Below are 22,237 nucleotides of genomic sequence, written 5' to 3' on the forward strand. Positions count from 1 at the left end.
GTGGTCACACATACACCACACAGGATGTTTTATCAATTCTTATTGTGTGATTATTTGGTTAGTCAATACTGTAATTCAATTATATACACAATATATATACAATTATATTTTTACCACCCACCTAACATCCTCAGTATGTCAATTTTATGTAATATGGGCACTACAATGTGTGCAATTTTATCGGCAAGATGAGGACAAAATGTTCCTGCTATTTAAGCTCCACCACAGACAAGCTTAAAACCCAGGGCAACAAATAAGCTTTTCTGCAATTAATCCCCCTTGTGAATACTGCACATAAACGGATTTCTGATATTTAAAATAGACACTGCATCCAATCTTTAAAAGAAAAATAAATCTACTAATTTAAAAGATGAATACATAAACCTACTCAGTAAGACAGGATTTCAACGAAAGTGGGTGTACTCTATGGAAGATTTTTAAAGGAGGTTTTCGAGGAAGGCCCTAATTATCACTAAAAACGTTTTCCAATAGTACACAGTAATCCTGATCAGTTTCACTGTTAAATGACCCTTTACATATTTTAACAAATGGTTTCCAGGTTTCATAAGTTGTTGTCTAGCAACATAATTAACACTCTAGTCCTTGAGTAAATATCAATGGCCCTTTGTGTGCTCGTGCAGGTGCACCCTATACCAATTGAATAAAAATTTTGTACGGCTCTCTGCGTTTGATGCAAATGGCACTGTAGCTCTTTTAATTGGTCACAATTTACGTATAAGACATCTGGGTAAATAGACAAGGCAAGCCATACTGCTGTTCTGAATGATTTTGCTGTCAAGAGAGAGTGCTGTTGTAATACAATTTCCACAAAAAAAAAAAAAAACAGAACAGATCCTCGGTCGACATAATATACTGACGTCTGTCACTAAATTTGACAAATACGTAACCATGCTTGAATTCCCATTTGTCATCCCACAGTAACTTGACAGAAGATGTATTAAAACTATTAAACAATTTCTTATATTTATTTTGATATATCACATGGAATGAGGTATGCAATCAATTCTGATTTACAATAAGCAGCATTTTGTTAATCAAAAAAACATCAACATTAAAAAACATCTACTTGTTTGTTGTGGCCACTGTTTGATCACATTAAATCTATCATCTATCATGGTATTATTTGCTGATTTTTGGACTTGTCCTTCTATTTTAACAAAAAAAGTGAGTTTTTTTTTTACTATACTACAAGAAGCAGCTTTCACCGCAATAGACCATTCTTAAAAATGCAGAGGATCTTAAGTTAACCCCAGTTTACAAATATGACAAAAGCCTTCTTAAGCCAAAAGCTTTGGCACAATCACATAAATACAATAGGATCACGAGAGTGCTGAAGGCAAATTTTAACCATGTACACATCTTGTATGTTTTAGGTACATATGAACCATATGCAAACAGTCCAGTGATTTCAACACCAAATACAAAGTGAAACCATTAGTGATAATTAGAAAACATTCACCCATGAACAGCAATGAGGTGCATGTGTAGAGTGCTGGTGTTGGTAGAGATTATTCATCATCAGCCATTACAATGCTTCAAACTCATCTATTCTCTGCTTAGTGTTGCCCATACGGATCTGACGAAGCGTTTTGTATTTGTCCCTTCCGGCTCGTACATTTTCAGTGTGCAGAATGTCATTCTGAGTCTTCTTAGTGTCATCTCGGGCCTCGGCCAGCTCAGAACTCAGTGTCTATAAACAATATAACGTATAATCACCCTTTCATGTAGTCAAAACATACATTTAGAATGAAAAAACACAAAATAAGTTTAATTGTAAATAAGCAACTTATAATACTTAAAACAATACTAATTGTTCATCAAAGAGTTGTTAAACAAATCAATACACAAATCTACCTAGCCTCTGTTTTTAATAAGCAAATAAGCCTTTACAGATAAATCACTAACTTATCTGGGGGAAAGAAATCAATATTTCAAGTCACTGGGGTGAATTTAAAACAACCACTGATCCCAACATAATTGTGTTTGGGACAAGAAGTGTGCATGTATGCATATGTTACCTGAAGCTGTTTATGCACGCGCTGATTCTTTTCTGCCTCTGTGATGCGCTCCTCCTCATTGCGATGGTCATCTATGCCATCCACGAGGAGCTCGGCACTATGGATGCTACTGTTCTCCTCATGATCCTCGTGATTGTTTTCAAGCCTCTCTGAAGGTTCCTCCATCGCAGCCAGAACAGGAGCAGCCATGGGTGCAGCCATGGGTGCAGCCACAGGGGACACCATCACATTATGTAACTCCTCACGAGTCCTTATCAGGTCATCCTGCACCTCTTTAGCCTGAGAGCAGAAGAGTAAAATATTAGGAAATTTTTTAACCTTACTTTTTAAAAACTGATGTTTAACAACCTAAAATGTGAATTTAGGATTTAGAGGCCATACTTGTAACTTACCCTGTTCTCCCATTCACTGGCCTCCTCTTCTTTAACTCTCTTGGCCTCCTCCAGTAAAGCAATCTTTGCTGTGTACTCAGCCAAGTCTGCAGCCTTAAACATTTAACTAGCAGGGTAAATCTCACTCGAATTCAATCTAGATGCAATACATTTTGGTCTGCCTACAAAAATTGCCTTTACACAGTTTACTTATGTGTTGCAAAGGTAATTCTTTGATCAAGGCTGGTTCTATAAAAGTACAAACTCTGTTTCTTTTCATGATATAGCATATATATAGTGTCATATTTAAAGTTAAATTTTAAATGTTAATTTCTTTCGTATTTCTATATTCATACACATCACAGCATCACTAGCTCAGCCTGTGCTCTATGGCCGGACTCTATGTTTTATAAAATGCAGTACTTTATCATACATTTTGTATAAAAAATATAGCTACCAACCAACAGCACTACATTGCATCAATTAATATGTTTTGTTTAATTCAAATTTTATGTTTGAGGTTGCTTTATGGCTTGAATTTGATTTTTTTTTGGGGGGGGCGCAAAGGATGCACCCTATACAAAGGCAAGTGCACTTCCAAAAGTTTGATAACCACTGCCTTAACCATAGATAGGGAAAATGTGTAGAAAATGTTTTTTTTCTGTGTGTGTGTGCTCACCAGCTGTTCTTGCGTTTTCATCTGGTCTTCAGCTTTCCTGGCAAACTCTTCTTTAGCAATCAGTGCTGCCTGTCGCTCGGCCTCCAGACGCGCTGCCTCTTCCTCTACCCTCCTCCTCTCCTCCTCGAGTCTTTGGGCCCTTTCAAGCTGCTCTTTCAGATCTGTGCAATTCACAAATTCAACCAAAAGAGGGCAGTAGTCACTAAATTATAATATACTTCATTCTCAAAGTTCAGTGTCATAATGTAGAATTAGGGTGGCAGAGATTTTGCATATGTTAAGTAAATCAGCACTGCAAAAAATGACTTTTACTTAGTATTTTTGTCTTGTTTTCAGTAACAAATATCAAAAAATTTAAATAAATTAAAGCAAATTAGTGCTTAAAACAAGCAAATAAAAAAATAAATAAATAAAAAACTGCCTATGGAATAATAAAAAATTTATTGAAATTTTCTTAAAATGTTCTTATTCCATTGGCAGATTTTTTTTGCCTTTTTTAAGCACAAATTCTCTTAAATGTAATATTTTTTGTCTAAAAACTAGACTTATTTTCCTAGTGTGTGTCATTTTGCTCATCAAGAAAATACAAACAAGACAAAAATACTAAGTAAGAAAGTCATTTTTTGCAGTGAGAGATAGCAGCACAATGCTACCAAAAGAAATTAATACAAATAATACAATTTATTGCATGTCTCTAATAGTACCAGTTTTATATAAATATATTTTTTATCAAAACAAAAATACTTGGCTAGTCAGAATGTCTTACCTTTCTCAACCTTTTTGGTCTGTTCTTCATATTTGTACAGTTTTAGCATCATCTCTTCCTTCTCTCGTTCTACCCTCTCTTTTTCCCTCTCTATTTCCTCTCTTTTCTTCTTCTCATTCTCTAGCTGGGCTCTGAAAACAAAACAAAACAAAACAGAAAGGCACCCTTCTTTAAAATAAGACGAATTTAAAATGTACTCATAATGCACACAAAAACCTTTGTGGCATACAGTAAATAAGAAAGTTAAGTTGGACATGTTCTCTCTTTTACACTGTAGAAAGTGAAAGTTGGATTAACCTAAAAATTACTTTAATTGGTACATATTTTTAAACTTAAATGAGTGAAAAATTTACTTTTAACAGTGTACTTCTAAACATGAACATTATCTTCTCTAACATATCTTATCTTTATAAGATCAGCATGTTCCAAAATAAATTGATTTCTATGCATAAATTAGTAGTTTTGACATTCTTCAATCAGATAAATTCTGCGGTCATGAGCTAAACAGGGCAGATGAAGCATTTCGGGGAATCACCACTTTGTTCGCACCTTTCCATCTGCCTCTGATATTTCTCCTCTCTAGCTTGTGCCTTCATTTGCTGCACCTCAATGGTATCAGGTTTCCTGCGCTGCATGTAAAGTTCATGGTTCCCCATGCACAGGTGCAGGATGCGCCTGTTAATGCGCAACCGAGATGCATAGAACACAAAGTCCTGGAACAACAAGAGGGTTGAGAATTAATGATGATTTATTCATGTTGTAAAAATAAATAAGTAAAAATATGACCAACGCTTTTTATACTTATCATTTGAAATTATGCTCGTCATTTATATTGTAAAACTGAACAAGCAGGTGTGCAATGTTGGGGACTATTTGAATTACGAACTGAATTTTGGCTATATTGAATAATTGGAAAATCTTACATTTAGTCACATAAACCTGACATCTTGAGACTACATTTCTCATAGTTGAAAAGAAAGTCTATTGTAAACCAGTAATATGAAGTATATTCTGAAGGATAGTACTTAGACTTTTTTTTGGGCATATAAAATTAATTAGTAATATAAATTGGGGAAACTAAAGAAAAATGGAAAAGAATGGTTTTCTAAACAGGATAATTTTTGTTGCAATAAAATATGACCTTTGGTAATAAAGCATATTAATATCACACCCCTGGCTCATTTAGTTTGCAGATAAATTTGAAATAGAAAGTCACAAAAGTGATTCATTGTATTTTTTTATATACTATATTATAAGATTCAATTCATACAATTCAAAAAGACTTACAGGGGCTTTTTTGTCAATGGGTTTAATTATGAATTTCTTGTCATTGAATGAAATGTTCCTTATTTCACTCCATGGAAATCCAATCTTTGGAGTCAACCTAAGAAATATAGCACATCAGATAATTAGTTTAAAATGTATTTTTGCTGCTTATCAACAGAAATCAGGTCACAAACCCTATGATACATCAGTCAGTGGGAGCAATGACCTCCCAATAAAAAAACATGCAGCTCTTTCCCTCAGAGTCTGGCTTGTTGTGGGTTCTGTAACTGCAGGTCATTGACCATACGGTCATGACTGCTGTCACACTGACCCCAATATCTAAGAATTAATTTACCGTTGGCCAATCTGTCAGTGCTTACCTGTCAGTTTTCTCATAGATATTAAGTCCCAAAGCATCCACACCTAACCAGAGTTCGGTTCCTTTCTTGTTTTTTATGTCAAAGTAGTTAATACCATACATCTCCAAATCCTGTGAGATCTTCAAATATTCAAGCATGGCATCTTCCCTGGTGACAAGGAATTTAAAAATGATGAACTTGTTTAGCAGAATAAAGTGATGGTTTGTGTATTTGTCAGGCTTACTTGAGAACGGCTCTATGTTCTTCGTGCCAAATCTGGATCCTCTCCTCCCATTGATCTTTAGAGAGTTTGTGCTGGTTAAGAACTCTGTAAAACACAATTTTTATATACATTTTTTAAAAGGTTGACCTTACATTTGGCAGAACGGCACGTCTGAATGCAAAATGTCATGACTACATAAAATTGTTGCACGGTCTTTAGTATGTAAATTAAATGAAAACCTTTAGAAACGTTAGAAAGAAATTCAGAATTTCTTTCAGGCACTTTTTGGTTTTAAAGAGCACCTACGTTTCTAAAAACAACTTTATTTTGTGTATTTTGGTATAAGACAATGTGTTTGCATGGTTTATGAAAAAAACACATTATTGTCCACACACCATGCATCTTTTTCTTGCGTTCCAGCACTTCTCACATGTTCCGGTTCTGGTTCTGTGAAAATTTTTAAATTGACGTGTTTCCATTGGCCATATTTTTAATTCTCAATGTCAATATGCGCAATTCAAAGGGTAATGGTAATGCAGCTAGTGAATGGATGATTAATAGTGATGACATCACACTACAGGGAGGGGGCACTGAGTGAATTATCTAATTTATATAATATTTAAATAATATTTTAAATTTTAAATTTTCTTTCCTTATTTAATGGGGACCAAGGACGTGCGAGTCAAAACTTCTGTCTAACAGGCAGTCTGCTATAGCAGTAGCCCAGGCAACTTACCGCTGCTATTAACTCACAGTGATGTTAACAATAACATGACCATGAGTGGCCAGTACCAGCTGACCGTAAAATACCTTCCACTTCAAGCACTAATTATAATGTTTCCATTTGTTCATGTCATAATCATCTTTGCCATTTCTGCTAAATTCTTTGTCGGTTTTTCCCACTTACCTCTGAGGAAGTAATCGCTCAGATGTTAGGTATCCAGCTTTGTGTTTTTCTTTGGAAAAATCTCCAAACTTGGCTTGGACAGAATAGGAAGCCAGTAGCACTGCGGTCTCTGGTGGACAGTAGATTTCGTCGCTCAAAATGCCATCCTTTACTTGCATGAAGAACAGCTTTACAGTGATGTCCTGAATCAGTTCCTCAGCCACATCTTCTGGGTAGTACTTAGCCCGAAACTTAAACTGAAGAGGGTTCTCTTGTTTTACCTCTTGAGAGGTCACCTGTGAAAGCAAAATGTGAAATAATGTCTGCATGGGTAGTTTTCTCTGACTGTGACGATACAGAGAATGAGTATATATAATTAAATAGGACAACTATAGGCTTTAATTAAGAATTAAGAGATTCTACCCTCAAGTTTGTAACAAGCAGTCCACATTTATGCATTTAAAACTTTTATCCAAAAGAATTAAACCTTTGATTTTAGCATTAATAGTATGTGCAACAGTTCAGAATGAATCTGAAAAAAAAATTAGGGTATGGCTTAGTTTTACTTATCAGCCATTAGCCTAATTGGCTTTTAAAATGTCTTTATTTGACAGAAGGGGAGGAGTTAAAAAATAAGAGGGCTTAGTGTGGTTTCAGAGGCTGAGCAAGTTTCGCATGAGATTAAGAGATTATATAGACAACATAATCATATGCACAATATAACAATACCATGAACAATTTTATGGTGAATTAAAAATTAAAATACATAATTTGCTATTAGTTCTGCATATTTCATTCACCATGTTATTTCCTTATGTTAAATCAACAAACTAATACCTTTTTGTCCAGTTTTAGCCATGTAGGAAAGCCTTTGTTGTCTGTGTACTGCAGACCAAAGTACCACACCTCACGCAAGCCCACTGTCCTAACAACCTGAATACAGGAGAAAATGCAAATAACAGTATTAGATTTGTTACAAATCTTTCAAATATTTTATCAAGTAAAATATTAAACAGGACAATGGAGTACAGACCGGAACAGATGAGGAAACACAGGTTAACCACAACACCAGTACAATATGTTTAACATTTTACATTTTATGCAACAAGAAAATGTTGCATTGCCTGGCAGTCGAACCCTTGACATTGGAAAGCTCTGCCTACAAGGCTCAGTTCTCATTGGTGACTTACACAACACCTTACACTTACACACTAAAAATGGGTTATTATACCCCATGGTTGTATAACAATAACCCAACATTGGGTCATTTTTTACCCAACATGTGATTTGTCTAATATTTACCCATTATGGGTCAAAAATAACCCAGCAATTTTTAGAGTGTAATCACCACAACAGTGACATTAGTTACGCTGTAGGCCAAATGATGGGTGGGTGATTAGTTTGTAAAAAATACAGATTAGAATCCATGCAATTATCAGGTAAAGGAAACTACTTTCCACCCAACCCTAAAGTCTTATCAGTTAGGTGTGTACTATGATGTTGTCCTCCACCAGGGTGTTATATTCTGATGCAATGGCGTGCCATAAACATTACAATGAACAGTTTAGGATTACTAATCTGAATAGTATCTGAAAAATGATTTACACCCAGTGTCTACCCCCAAATGTGAATGTGGGTGTGACCAGGGCGACAGCACATGTTTTTGCAATTAGTCTGAGGAGTGTACAAGTCATCAACAGGTTGATAATTTACTGCCTTAGAACTTTTTGTGAGGAATGTAAACTGTAATGTAATTTAAGGTAATCTTTCTCAGAACGTGCGCTAAAACTGCAAAAAAAAAAAAAAATCTTTCATGTGTAATTGAAGCTGGAAGTTTTAATCTAAAGGCGGCAGACCATGCTTAAAGGTGCAGTGTGTAGAATATAGCGGCATTTAGCAGTAAGATTGTGAACTGCAACCAACTGCTCAGTCCACCGTTCACCGAAACGCATAGAGTAGCTACGGTAGCTGTCACATGACAAACATGTTGTCATCTAAGACAAAATACCATAAGTGACAAGACCGCTTTGTAGAGCAGGTTATCCATTTAGGGCTACTGTTAAACTATAGTGGCACAAAATGACAACTTCCATGTAAGAGAACCCGCTGTGTATGTAAATAAAAACGGCTCATTCTAAGGTAATAAACAGATAACAGTTTATTATGTAAGGTCTTTATACGCCATTGATAATATAGAAAAGATATATAATATACATAACTGTCATTAGATACTTCTGAAAGTTACACACTGCAGCTTTAAGACATCAAATGTTCAGTTTTTATACAACGTGTACAGTTGGTCTATGACAGCTAAACATTACCTGTTCAAAGAGCTGTTTGCCTGTAGTAACCGACTGGATAGCAAACTCCAGCTCGGCGTCCATTGTAGTGACACGGACATTGATCTGCAGAAAACAAACACAAATTGGAACACAGATTGAAATACAGAAAACCAATAAAGCAAATCATATTTTGTACTTATACTGAAAATTTAAATATGACCTCGCAAAACATTTGCTGAACAAAAAGGGTGTATTTTTATATAAATATTAAACATTTAGTTTGAAAAGTTCAATAGCTAAATACATTAATGGTAAAATTGAAATGTTTATAAACATAAATCGGTTAATGAATCAATTGATAATAACGTCATTGAAGCAGTCAACTGCCACTGTGTGTTCAATAATGACATGCCACCCAAATTACAGCTCACTTCATAAAGCCGAGACTTATTGACATAATTATCTTACATAATATATGACTAACAACAACAAAGGCGATTTCAACAGACATTCTCAGGTTTGTATTTATTTATGTCTGAAAATATATTTTTCATTAAGATTTAACTTTCAATTCCGCATAAATAATAAAAAAACATGTTAATGTACCTCTGTAAATATACTTCATAAAACAAATAACCAACCAATTATATAAATGTATGAGGCTGTCAGTAAAAACACAAAACAAAAAACGTATTTACAAAAGTGATTCACAGCTTACGCAGACATTCAGCCCCGTGATCACATTTCAGTCCAGCACACATATTCACTTTTACACAACCTCTCATAACAAGCCTGTGAACCTTGACTGAGCCCAAGCATTGTCAAAGTTACACAATCTACCTGTGAGCCTGCTCCAATTGTAAAGATAAAACCTTTCAAACTTGTGCAGCAAATCTTAGAAGCTTTCTGTTTAATGTTTGCTTTCTGAAACTGGTGCCTGATGGTAAGGTATGAATGGAAGACCTTTACATTCAGAGAAATATTGGTAATACAGAGTAATAAAATCAGGAGGAATAACATGCAAAAAACAGGTGGGTTTTGATGATCTGCCCCCCCATTGAAGAAAGATGATAATCTAGATTTAGGAAAAAAAACTTAATGACTCCAGTCACGAGAAAAGTGTCAACTGCTACAATATTCACACTGCAATAACTGTTAAACCCTGGCTGGCGTACCGTAGTATTCAGACAACTCAGCAAGTAAATGATCTCCATGCTTGGACCAAACATTGGCCACTTTTAAAGCGGTTGACACCTGTTGCTGACAAAACAAGATTGCAGTGCTACTTTAAATAAATTATGCTTAATGCTTCTGCTAATATACTTTGATATTAATGCTTCTTATATACTGTTTACATACGACTTTGTTTTTCATGTTACATTTCAGGCAAAAGAGGAAATATTGAATTTGTAATATGCAAAACTATGAATGCATTGTAATGCATCTACATTTTATCACCAAGCTATTAGAGTAGACACAAAAGGCTGTCAAAAAAGTTAAAATCACTTCTGTCGCTATTTACACTACACACAATACGTTAGCTCATATGAATATCATTTGACTTTGCCAGTAAGAGGCATAATTATTGTCTACACATTGTCTTAAAAAAATGAAAAATTAATAATCCCAATCCCAGCATGATGGATTTAATCTATAATCTCAATTCCAGCACGATAAACATAATCTATAATCTTCAGAGGTTTTCATTCTGGTTGGATTTCTCCAAACAATGGAACAGCCAGCATGAGTGCTATTGTTTAATCCAGCAGTCACCATCTCCATGAGCAACCATGAGTTATTTACCAGAGCTGTAAAGTTTATCTAGCCAGAAGAATGGCTCGGACTACGTCATAGCTCAGTGTGACCGCTACAGTACATGTCTCATTGGCCTGGAGAGCATAGACCTCCTAAAATGTCAGTGAATGTGTACACTCCACAGCCTTCAAATAATCAAATATATTTAGGGATTTGTTTTCCCAGGCTTAATTTAGCTTCAGGTCCTCTCTAAGACAAACCACTGTAGCGTTATCATTATAACATTACCACAACTTCGGATTCATGAGGTCCATGTAGTTGGATGTAGACTACCTTCAATAAGATTTAGTCTTATCCAAATATCTAAAGCCATTTACAGAGCATTACATGGCATACATTTGGAATCCATGACCTTACGCACTGCTAACACAATGCTCTACCACTGAGCTATAAAGGAGCCCTCAAGAACTCAAATGGGAACTATAAGATATTTGAACAGATCTCAAATATTTACATTTAAATAAAGATAAAACCATAACACTTTCTGAAACAGTAATGACATCACATTCTGACAAGCAAATAACACAGTATGTTCACTGGGTAATACAATCATCACCTAGCTAATATTTTACTTTGTAGGATTCTGTGTCCACGAACAGAGTACGAACTCATTGTCATTGTCTAGTTAATATGTAAAGACTCATCTTACTGAATCATGTTGACCATCACTTGAACATACTTAAAGTCTGAATCACTACACCACCTTTCGAAGAGAGACCATTTTAAAACAGTTCAAAGTAAAACCACTTAATATAAGCCTTGATATAATAAAAATATATAGTTGTATATTATAATACAGTACTTATCACTGTTGGCACCATTGTAGGAGTAACTAAGGCAATAAGTGTTGATTTAGCATTAATTGTTGAAAATTATCATAATTTCTCAAAATGATCTCCTGCCTTTCAAGATCAAGATTTGTCATTCAGCTTAATAAGATCACTAAATTATTGAAATAAAAATCTTTGAAACCTAAGTTTAAGCTATGTTAGCTTTGATTTTAGATGAGTCTGTATGGCAAAAATATCAACCCATATCAAATGTTACCATATTTACAAATGCAAAACAGCATGCAAAGATAGGGTGAAATATGACTAGATCAAATGAACCTTACTATTACATCACGCCTATTATTTCTCAGCATGTAGGCTACAAAATTATTGTGTGGTACAATCCTATATAATTGTTCCCATTATAATCTAATTATTGATATACGATTCATAGAAAGATATCAAAGTAAAACTTACAGGTTTCGGCATTGTTGTTTTTCTGTGGGTCGGATAAGGAGAAGAAAGTTGACCAGTGAAACGCACTGTACGTTTGAAGCGCTCTTCTGTGGCCGCGTGCGATCAGTGAGTTAACATACTCTCTTCTGACTCATGTTCAGTAGTTGGTGAGATGTGAGAACCTCGCCCCAGCGATAGCTGACCAGATAAGTTAGACCACTGGCGTTAAAGAGTGCCAACAGCTCTCTGCTTACACTGCACCTGCGGAAACACGACCTTTGATCGGGCTCACGCCCAAACTACCGACGCGACAAAACCTGACCTCATACACGGTTCCGTTGGTTTAAATGAGAGCGCTAAAATCTGGTCGCGTCGCGACTTTGACAACCTACTGTCACTTTAACAGAGAGCATACGGGTGTGGCTGAGGTCGTTAATCTACAGCAGTTATCTGGTCAGTGTCTTTATTTTGTAGGCTGCTACAGTAGGGAAATAAACATCAAATGGACCGTTTTTGGATACTTTTGGGTTGTCAAATGTGTTATGTACGTGTGATTGTGCCTGTGGTTGCTAGAACACCTGTGTGAATTTGATGGGGATTGTTTTTGTAATTCTAGTATAAAGGGGACCATATGTTGCCAGCTTGTTAAATGGGTGCACATGTTTATAGAAATGTGACTTTTTTGATATTTTGAAGTCTAGTGCAGGAGTTTTCAAACTGTGGGTTGTGACCCTCTTTTGGGTCACAGAGTGAGAAGGTGGGCTGTTGCACTGAATGACACAAAAACTATTTAGTCTAATTAATGACTAGCAATGACAATAGCTTTGATATTAGGCTACATTAACCCTTATACTATATTCTGGGTCAATTTGACCCATTTTGATTTTTAAGCTGTCAGGAAAAAACAGTTAACCTGTGATTTGAGTCTTGAAATTTTGTGACTTTTTCTCATTTATGGCCATGAACATGCATGCAAAGTTAGGATACTCTGATATGTTTTGAAGTGTAGGCAAGTAATTTTGTAACAATTTTGATGTTCATGGGTCATTTTGACCCCCATTTATTTTTGTTCCAAAGCAACTTTACAGACCCAAATTAAATAATGTTTTCAGTGTATGTTGCTATACTGATGTTTTACTATTCTGAAATAGGGTAAAAATTATTTTCCTAACTCTTTTGAGTACTGAAAAAAAATTAGACATTTTTTCTCATATAGGGCAATGAACATGCATGCAGAGTGGGGATTCACTGAAGTGTTTTGTATTTTTTTTTAACACAAATAATGTTTTTTTTTACAATTTTAATGGGCAATTTGACCTATATTTTTTGTACCAAGGCAACTGTATAGACACAAATTAAATAAATAATTAAATACATTAATTGTGTATATGTTGGTGTTTTACTACACTGGAAAGGGAAACGTGAGCTTTTCCTCACTGTTTTCAGTACTGATAAAGACTTCCTCAGACACAGAAAAGTAAAAGTGAACTATCATTTCTATTTTTAATGTATATGAAGCACTATGTAAAGCAGATGCATTCAGACCCACAGAAAATACAGAGGTTAATACAGGTGATGGCAGTTGTGCCCCCAAAAAACATGACACCAAAACAAGCACCATTTACAGTATGTAGAATTCAAGAAGGCAGAAAGCACATGCTTGATGTGTGCACATCATATAAACAGTGGTTTCTTGAATTTGTTTAATGAGCCTCAAGAACAAAAGATGAGCATGTTTAGGAAAATAAAAGCTTTATTTGATTTCACATCAATATTAAATTGTTTATTAAGGATGTTTTGAATATATATGTATGTTAAAATAAAGAAAAAGAAAGAAATGTAAAGGGGTGGTTTCCAGGACGGGGAATAGACTAGTTCTAAACTAAAATAAATGTAAGAGCTGTACAAACTGAAAATAACTTGCAGATATATTATCTTAAAATACATCAGTGCCCGCCTCAAAATGCACACAAGTAATGTTTTTAGTAAGGCATTTTTGTTAAAACTAGTTATATTTCCTAATTAAATCAAGGTAGTCCTGGCTTAAGCTAATATCAGTCTATGCATGTTTTATGTTTTAGATGAGAGAATTATACATGTGTTATGAGAAAAAGGACAAGATTTGGGAGACAACATTGTTCTCGGAAATCTGTGAATAAAAGTAGACAAACCAGAAGCAATAATACCCAACGAATGCAGAGGGGGCAGCTCTTCAAAAAACTAAAAACTAATAAAAACTTAAAAAGAGACCTCACATGGGTATTTAAGCCATTGACATCTGATATATCAAATGTTAAATGCTTCATTTTTCATGGTCAGATTCACATGTGAATCATGGTAATTTGAACTTATTTTACAAGGTAATTCTTATAAATTTGTACGACCAAATTAGTATGTTTTTGTACGATTTGCGTACAAGGGCAGGGTTAGAGTTGGGGTATCCTTATTGTTTTTATTTTTAATAATCATACTTTTTGGGACGATTTACTTCATACTAATTTACACAAATTAGCCAACTCATAAAATACGTACAGTTCCAGTGAGATCAGGTTGGATTTCATTCATACATGACAAGGATAAAAACCTACTCTTTACTAAATGACAATATATGTATTGTATCCTCCATGAAATATGTCTATTTAAAAATATTTTGGTGGGTCTTGAGATAAATTATACATAGGTGGATTCTGGAATGAAAAAGTTTGGGATCCCTTGATATATACATTTCTAAATACGTTTCACAGCTTTATTTCTAGTCAGAGACAATAGATTTTTATATACAAGATACAAAAAACTTCTAATACCTTTTACATAATGACACAAAATGCAAGAGGGTAAATGTGAAATAAAAGTCTTTATTTCATTAGGAGACATATTGCATAATATTTACATGTTACATGTCTTTTAAAGATTGCACAAAAATTGTAGTGACATTTCCCTTAAAGTGCCTTTCAAGAATATTTTTCTTGCCGTGGAATCAAAATATACAGGGCATTAAAACATTGCCACAAAAGAATTCAGCATTTCAACAATGTGCTTGAATCTGCAACAAGCTAATTCCTGATATGCAATATTGCTGCACCACAAAACATCTGTCATATTTACAAATACTGTCTCCACAAAAATGAAGCAAAAATAACAGGAATAAACCGCACATCAAATATATGTCTCTCTGAGATCATCCTGATTACACCACTCTGGTAGCGATGTTTCATACATAGGTTCAGATGTGGATCTCGGTCTTAACCCTGATGAGACTTCACTCATGGTTTCACAACATGTGTCTTTAATGTCTCTGTTGTGGGTATCATAATGTTCATCACCACAAGATGAATCCAGTGTCTCATTACTTGTGGATGTGGAACTGCTATGTGCTTTCTTTGATAGACACCTGGCATCCTGAACAGTCAATGAGCCACGGTTCGAGAGAACAGCATGGGAATTGTCTTGAATGGCCTGCTGATAACTTGGAGGATTACTAGGTATCCTACTGTCCACCTGCTGGAAAACCTCCTCACTAGACAAGCACCTCGTATTACTGGAGGCGGATGGCTCTGGTTGAGGATTAAGTACCTCAGGTAGAGTCTGGCTATGGCGTAAGGTTCTCTCGATGGCACGTTTGGTCGAGCCACTTCGCCCAAAAACGGTCCTGCTTCTGATGTGTGCGCCCTTCATTGACTGCGTGCGTCTTTTGGGCATCTCCAGGCGATTCTGTGCAAGCGTGGATTGGCGAGTGGGAAAGGAGTGTTTGCGTTGAAGCAGTCTTCGCTGATTGGATAGAGATGGGATAGGTGGGCTGTTGTGGATCGAGCTTTCTGAGGCGCTGGAGAAGCAACTCTCCAGTGAACTTGAGGAACAGTCTTTGGAAGTTTGCCGGACCCTACATTTAGGTGCCAAACCATAGCTCTTTTCCAAGCTGTTACCGGATTGAAACAGAATGCAGTCATCAGAGATCTGCTTTGTTACTAGTTTGTCCTGAAAGTCCATTTCTGTATGACTCCTGGTGAGGGGAAGGTTCTGTCGAACACCCTTGTTGAACATAATTGTTGGTTCTGAACGTCTGCGGGTTAAAAGTTTTGTAGTCCATGGCTCTACAGCACTGGAATGTTCCTGGGCTTCCCCTTCAACAACAGGTTTGATAGACTCCATGTCTGAACAACTCCCCTTGTAGCCATCAACATCAGTGTCATTACTGTCGTAGGCAGAGTCATGGTGGTTTGAAGAAAAAGAATCTGGAGATATCAAGGATAAATAATCATTTATTAGTTCAGTTCATGTATTTTGACATGATTTTCAATCGACCAAACATGTGTAATGGCCTATGAGGTGATGCAATGTGAAAAAAGGCAGGTTTGAAATCATGCGAAATCTGAAATCATGCGAGGAAACTAAATGGAAACGGTGAACTCTAGTGTGAAGGTGTCTGAAAGGGAAAAACATAAGCTTACCTTGGTTATCACTGAGTTCATCTTCATCAGAGTCTCCATAGAGGTTCAGCGCATCCTCACCAAATATTCTACAACAGTTGTCAATGAGGAACTTCGTCAGGGTCCTCACCTAAAAATACAAACCAATAGTGACGTGAGAATTAAAAATAATATTTCAATAAAAACATTGGAACAAAGGTTAAGTTCCATGTAAATAGGTCACACGAAAGATAAGTCTGGATAAAAGCACCTTTGATCTATTTTTTTCTCGGTTGAGTTTCAGTTTTACTCAACGTGTTACTTCTGGCTCTCAGCCACAAAATGTGAGAAGTTTTTAAGGTCAAGGTTTTCATATCACTGTACAAAGCGTGATCTACTACTAACCTCTGTCATCTCTTCCAAGTTGTCTGTTTGGAGCAGGTTGGGTGAAATGCAAACAGCCAGATTGCTGGAATCCATCTTGTTTGTATCCGAGTTCTCACTTATGCGGTATAGTAGAACAACCAGATGCTTTAAAAGTTGAACATTTGGATCAGGAAGCTTGTTGATCACCCTGAAGACAAAACACAGAAAACTGGTCACAATTACAGTTTTTACTCAAAGCAGTTTATCCCTAAAGCAAGTGAAGCACTGATTTAACAACTTACATTTGAATTTCTGCACATTTCTGATCCATGTCTTCCTTTTCCATTGCATTCATCCAGGATTTGTACTGCTCCACTATTAACAAACTACCAGGAAGATGTCTTAGAAAATCCTGCAAATCCGAATACAAATACACTGAATATAAATACTATAAACATATCGCATTTTTGTGGGTCATATTTCAAACAAATCAAACATATCAAATCAAATTGTTAAAATCAATACATACCTTAAGAAGATCAGCAAGTACAACGACTCTGTGCCCTTTCAGGTCCACTTTCATCCCATCATTGAGCTGAGCCTTGATTTCTTTTAAAGTTTTGGCATTGCCTGCTGTTCTGAACACTCCCTCGGTGTACAGACCCTTCTTCAGGAGCAAGGTGAGGACATCCTGCAAAAGAAATAAAGATAATGAATGACATGTCTAAGTGACTAAACCCACTTATTTTTACCCTGATCTGGCTAATAAATATAATATTTATGTTTAGCAGTGGAATACTATTAATAAATTCAGAGAACTAGGCTGATTCTTACCATAATTGGTTTGGGAAGAGATCCATCTTTTTCGCAGACATCAGAGAGGGCCTTTCCAAACAGTGGCTGCTTTGGATGTACGCAAGCATGAGCGGAATCCATGTTTTTTTTCTGAACACGACGAAAAACGCTTCTCCAGCGCTTTCGGTTCATGTTTTCTATTTAAAAAATTTAAAGAAAAAATTAACATAAGTACAAATAAGCATATTTGTTACTTAGTTTGATATTGTTATTGACAGTAAGCTGGACTTAAAATTATCTCGGAATTTTTCTCTTCCACATAAAAAGTCCAAGAAACACATTTAAAAACAAATGTCATTTAAAACAAGAAGTGGTATTAAGCTTACCAGTGTGGGAGGTGTGGGTCAGACTAGGCTGCTGACTATGGGGAAGTCCAGCATGAACCTAATAAAAACAATCAGAAGTCGTCCAATCAATCTCTATTTTAAAACCAGTCATCTCAGTTCAAAGACACAAGCTAATTGAAACCAGACTGAATAATAACTTGTGAAAATTACACTTATAGTAATCAAGTAGGCTGGGTCGGTAAGCAGCCAAACAGAGCAAGCAGGCATGTAAACATGATATATTGACACGTGTTGGTACACAGAAATGCATTGACATTTAAAGGCATCAGGAATTTTAGGCTGCGCCCTCAGCACTTAAACTTCAAAGAAATCTATAATATCACTAATCTATCAATCAAAAGGTGTTAAGAAGTGCTGTATGCGTAAGATCTTAGGATCAATATACTTACAACTGGAGCTTGCATGCTGATTAGGTCCATGCTGTTTAAGGTCAACGATTTGCACTGAAACAAAATGAACAATACATGATTGCCTTGTCAATGAGATTTAGGGAAGTAAGCCTATTCAAACAAATAGTAATCAGTTTCCATGATGACATTAAGGACAATAGGTGTGTGAAACTGTCAAGGTGATAACTTACCACGCCGTGACCACTCAGCACCTTCATAGGTTTGTTGTGATGACCAAAAGATACACTCCTCTTGGTTAGATTATCTGAAAAATGGAAATGATTCATTTGTGAATATTAGCATTTTTACTTTCAGTATCCTAATACAAAATATATCAAACTTTGCTGAATTAACAATTATCAAAATATAACCAATGTTGATTACAGTAATAGCCTATTTCAATAAGAAAATATTTGTGTAAATATGGAAGTAACAATTCAAAAGCATACAATACCACAGCAGTGTGTTATTAAACAAAATATAAATTGTTACTTACCAGTTAAAAAATAAGGTTTTGCACCGTGGGTGTACAGGACAAAGTAACAAGCTACATTGACTCATGAGCAGAACAGACACTACCAAGAGATTCAGACAGACTGAAGTGAAACAGCCCACTACACCGCACTAAATGAAAGTGGGCGGGCAGAAGGGGAAATTCTGAGCGCAATGGAGACAGGAAGCAGCATCATGGGCTCCCACCATCGACACCTCTACGAAAGCCAACTGCATGTTGTTACAAGAGGGTGGAAAGTGTTGTATACGTCACGCATGTGAGCGTGAACAGGTAACGCAAAGGTGAGAAAAAATCATAAGAAAAAGTACATACTAAAAATGTCAAGAACAAATTTCATGATGCATGGAGCTTATCATAGCAAATAGTGGTGTAAAACAAGCACTGATGTTATTACAGAAAATCAGCAATATATTTTAGCCATTTGACAAAATATACATTTAGCATATTTCAGAATATCTAACTATATCTAAAGATGAATGTGATTAAAGTTATTTAGTATGTAATGTTATTACATAGGCCTTTCCTTAACTTAGTTTTGGTTTTTGTTCTGGGTCAAAAAAAATAAAATAAAAATTTATAGGAATAATTAGAAGTGGATATACAAGAATTAGGCCAGACAAGTATTTACAGTAAACGTGCTTTTATAATGATTCACTATTTTGCTGTAAATGCTAATGAATACCTGGGAATTTTTTTAAGAATCAAAAAACATCATTTTGAGACTTCAAATCTGACAGTGTTTGCTAACTGACTCACTGGCGCTCTTGAAACTAAACAGCCCCCATGTTATGAGCTGCAGAATGGGCGAACATAACGTAGAAATAAAGGCATTTAACATAACAATTTTAAGCATACCCACCTACTGCTTACAGTCTCTGTTAACAGTAAATGGAAATTATTCATACACTCGAAAACAAAATGTTGCTAAATAGCTAGCTTGTAATCATAGGGGAACCACTTAAAACACTATTAAGCACCCATGTAGAACCATATGGTGCTACATGGAACCATAAGGGTGCTATAGTTGTCTAGCACCACTTTTGATTTTACATAGGTGCTAAATGGCACTTAAAAGTGGTTCCCCTACGAGCCAGCCAAACACTTTAAGTGCTATTTAGAGTGTAGTCATTGCCTTTTCATCTTTTTGAAAAAGTAAATGTTTAGAGAAGTAATCTTATAATGAGTCCACTGAATACCATGTCAGGTTTAATTTGCCATTTATTTTTTAACACGTATTCTTAAATTAGTACCTAGTTCAATCTAACCCATATCAAGTTTTTGGACTTGATCTTGTTTGCAAGTTTCAAAACAACATTTCATTCAGACAGTGGATGACAGTAACATGATGAAAAAATAAATCAGTTGCAGTAACAAACATCTGTAAAGACAGATTAAAATAAATCATTTCTGGTCATTTGAGACATAGCTTGAAAATTAGACACAAACACCGTGACTGATAATGATGCTCGAGTCAGAATGTTGTCGTGAATTGACAACAACTTTTTAATTTATAGTATGAAACCCCTTCACCACAGAGCAATTTCAATTTCTTACTGATGTGTGAATCACCAAACTTTCCCCTTGAGTACTAGTAAAAAAAAATCTATATAATAATTTGTATATATATGATTCTAGATACAACCAAACAATTAATATTTGACAAAGACATTTAAGACGTAAACAGCAGTCAAATTTATATATTTTACTGTATACAGTAAATCACACCTGTAGGTGGCCTCATTTGAATGACCTTCAGTGCAGCCCACCAGGGAAAAACCCACGTGGGCTTAATGCATCATAGTATTTTCTAGGTTGTGGGCTACAAGACCACCAAAGGACACCAAATCAACACCTGCCTACTCTATAGTACAGAGAGGAGTCATGAACAACTAGGCTATGTAGTGAGGTCAGATCTAAATAAGATTGTTAGATTGCTCTTATATGAGACAATTTCTCTGTGTATCAAAATTCCTCTTTAATGCTGATATTTGGTTGGTCTTCAGGTTTGAAGTCTTTATTGGGACTGCCATCTTCATTGAGAAGGCGCCTGCTGGTGTATCCCACAATTGGGTACTTTGCTTTGTATGTGCCTGTAAATACCTGCTCAAGGGACTGTAGCTGTGTCTCTGTAAGGCCCGTCTAACAAACAGGACAAGAAGAGGCAAACATTTAGAATGGTGTAAAACTACAGGGTAATTTGGTGCAGACCAAGCTAATGTGAAATCACTTCTGTCTGACAACAACAACTCAGAATGAGGAAATGGAAAGTAAATGTTTAAATGTGCTTTTTTATGCAGTAGGAAACCCCTGGAAATTTTCTATTTCTAGAATACTACGAAACTCTTAACTGCCATGGGCATGTAGTGAACTCCCCAACTTACAGTGTCATGTGTGAGATCCGCTGGGTCAAGAGACATTTTGGCCACAGCTCTGGTTGAGTCCTTACCCACTAGGGCATTATAACTGGCACCTTTGCCATAAAACTCTGTAGATCAAATAGATTAAATATATGGATAGCTATGGTGAGTTTTCCAAAAGTACTGGATAGGGAGACAGCTTACATAAACATTTATGTCTAAAATATTGAAACTAGTTACAGACCAGCATACAAAGTTTGAACAGTTTAATGTTCATGTGAAAATAATACACAAACATACATAAATAATCTAACCTTTTCCAGTTGTGACGTCAAATACCACTCCTTTAATTGCCATGTAAATTGGTTTTCCGTCCTGTACGTGACCGGGATCAAATGTATAACTGTTTTATAATTGTACTTTAAAATAAATCATTACTTGGTGAATTTTTTTTTTAGAAATTTCTAAGAACTAGTGTTTGTATAACACGTGCTCATACCTCACTCCCATCGTATTTTTTCAACTCCTCCTCAGTAAACAAACGCACCGGTTTTGAGTATTTCTTTTTGGTGTCATTTGCAGAACAAATAGTTACTAATACGCACAATGTAACAATATAGACATTAAACATTGTGGAATGTCGTGTTGAGGTTTAAAATAGCAGGAACTAATGTGTGCCACTTCAGTTTCCTTGTTGTCATAAGGTTTCCATTCAAGCGTTTAGCGCTGATCTCGGGTCAGCTTATATAAGCAGGGGAAATGCTCTACTTTTATCGGAACAGGATTCTAAATGTTTAAATACGAAAATTGTTTAACGTTTAAATCGAAAGTTGTTTTGGGATTTGTTGATATACGTGACATGATTTGAAATTTAAATGCGGTGCCCACTTCTGCTTTGGGAATTTTCTAAATTTCCACTCTCCCTGAGTTTCTGTTTGTTAGTGCACGTGAGATGGGCCGGAAGTGACGCTAACCACTGAAACTGCTAGTAGTGATGTTTATCACGTCCTTTGCCTGAAAACTAAGCTTTTGTTTTTTAATGATAATTAATATTTTCCTTTTCGCAAAGAAAAGTGCTAGATTTACAAAAG

The 22,237-nt window shown here is 35.7% G+C and overlaps 3 protein-coding genes across 4 annotated transcripts; all 3 read right to left on the reverse strand.

Annotated features, from left to right (window-relative positions):
- Positions 1–958: 958 nt before the first annotated feature.
- On the reverse strand, positions 959–12,248 carry ezra (ezrin a). The gene is made up of 13 exons (XM_065288645.2): positions 11,934–12,248; positions 8,911–8,994; positions 7,427–7,522; positions 6,611–6,885; positions 5,725–5,808; positions 5,502–5,648; positions 5,143–5,239; positions 4,405–4,568; positions 3,856–3,986; positions 3,090–3,250; positions 2,432–2,524; positions 2,040–2,318; positions 959–1,711 (listed from the first exon to the last, which is right to left on the reverse strand). Exons 1-13 carry the CDS (start codon positions 11,943–11,945, stop codon positions 1,547–1,549), a joined length of 1,788 nt encoding a protein of 595 aa, XP_065144717.1. The 5' UTR covers positions 11,946–12,248; the 3' UTR covers positions 959–1,546.
- A 2,499-nt stretch (positions 12,249–14,747) lies between these two features.
- tagapa (T cell activation RhoGTPase activating protein a) lies at positions 14,748–19,157 on the reverse strand. 2 transcript variants are annotated; one of them, XM_065288642.1, is made up of 10 exons: positions 18,772–19,157; positions 18,467–18,540; positions 18,276–18,329; positions 17,866–17,923; positions 17,519–17,676; positions 17,214–17,375; positions 16,987–17,096; positions 16,724–16,892; positions 16,361–16,469; positions 14,748–16,144 (listed from the first exon to the last, which is right to left on the reverse strand). In XM_065288642.1, exons 2-10 carry the CDS (start codon positions 18,491–18,493, stop codon positions 15,069–15,071), a joined length of 1,923 nt encoding a protein of 640 aa, XP_065144714.1. In that variant the 5' UTR covers positions 18,494–18,540; positions 18,772–19,157; the 3' UTR covers positions 14,748–15,068. The 2 variants fall into 2 exon arrangements, with proteins under 2 accessions (XP_065144714.1, XP_065144712.1); XM_065288640.2 differs by lacking the exon at positions 18,772–19,157 and having other exon boundaries at positions 18,467–18,700.
- Positions 19,158–19,989: 832 nt separating this feature from the next.
- nenf (neudesin neurotrophic factor) lies at positions 19,990–21,918 on the reverse strand. The gene is made up of 4 exons (XM_065288644.2): positions 21,646–21,918; positions 21,461–21,521; positions 21,171–21,274; positions 19,990–20,928 (listed from the first exon to the last, which is right to left on the reverse strand). Exons 1-4 carry the CDS (start codon positions 21,775–21,777, stop codon positions 20,752–20,754), a joined length of 474 nt encoding a protein of 157 aa, XP_065144716.1. The 5' UTR covers positions 21,778–21,918; the 3' UTR covers positions 19,990–20,751.
- Positions 21,919–22,237: the final 319 nt, after the last annotated feature.

The sequence above is a fragment of the Paramisgurnus dabryanus genome, chromosome 17, assembly GCF_030506205.2.
Source record: "Paramisgurnus dabryanus chromosome 17, PD_genome_1.1, whole genome shotgun sequence".
NCBI classification, from domain to species: domain Eukaryota; kingdom Metazoa; phylum Chordata; class Actinopteri; order Cypriniformes; family Cobitidae; genus Paramisgurnus; species Paramisgurnus dabryanus.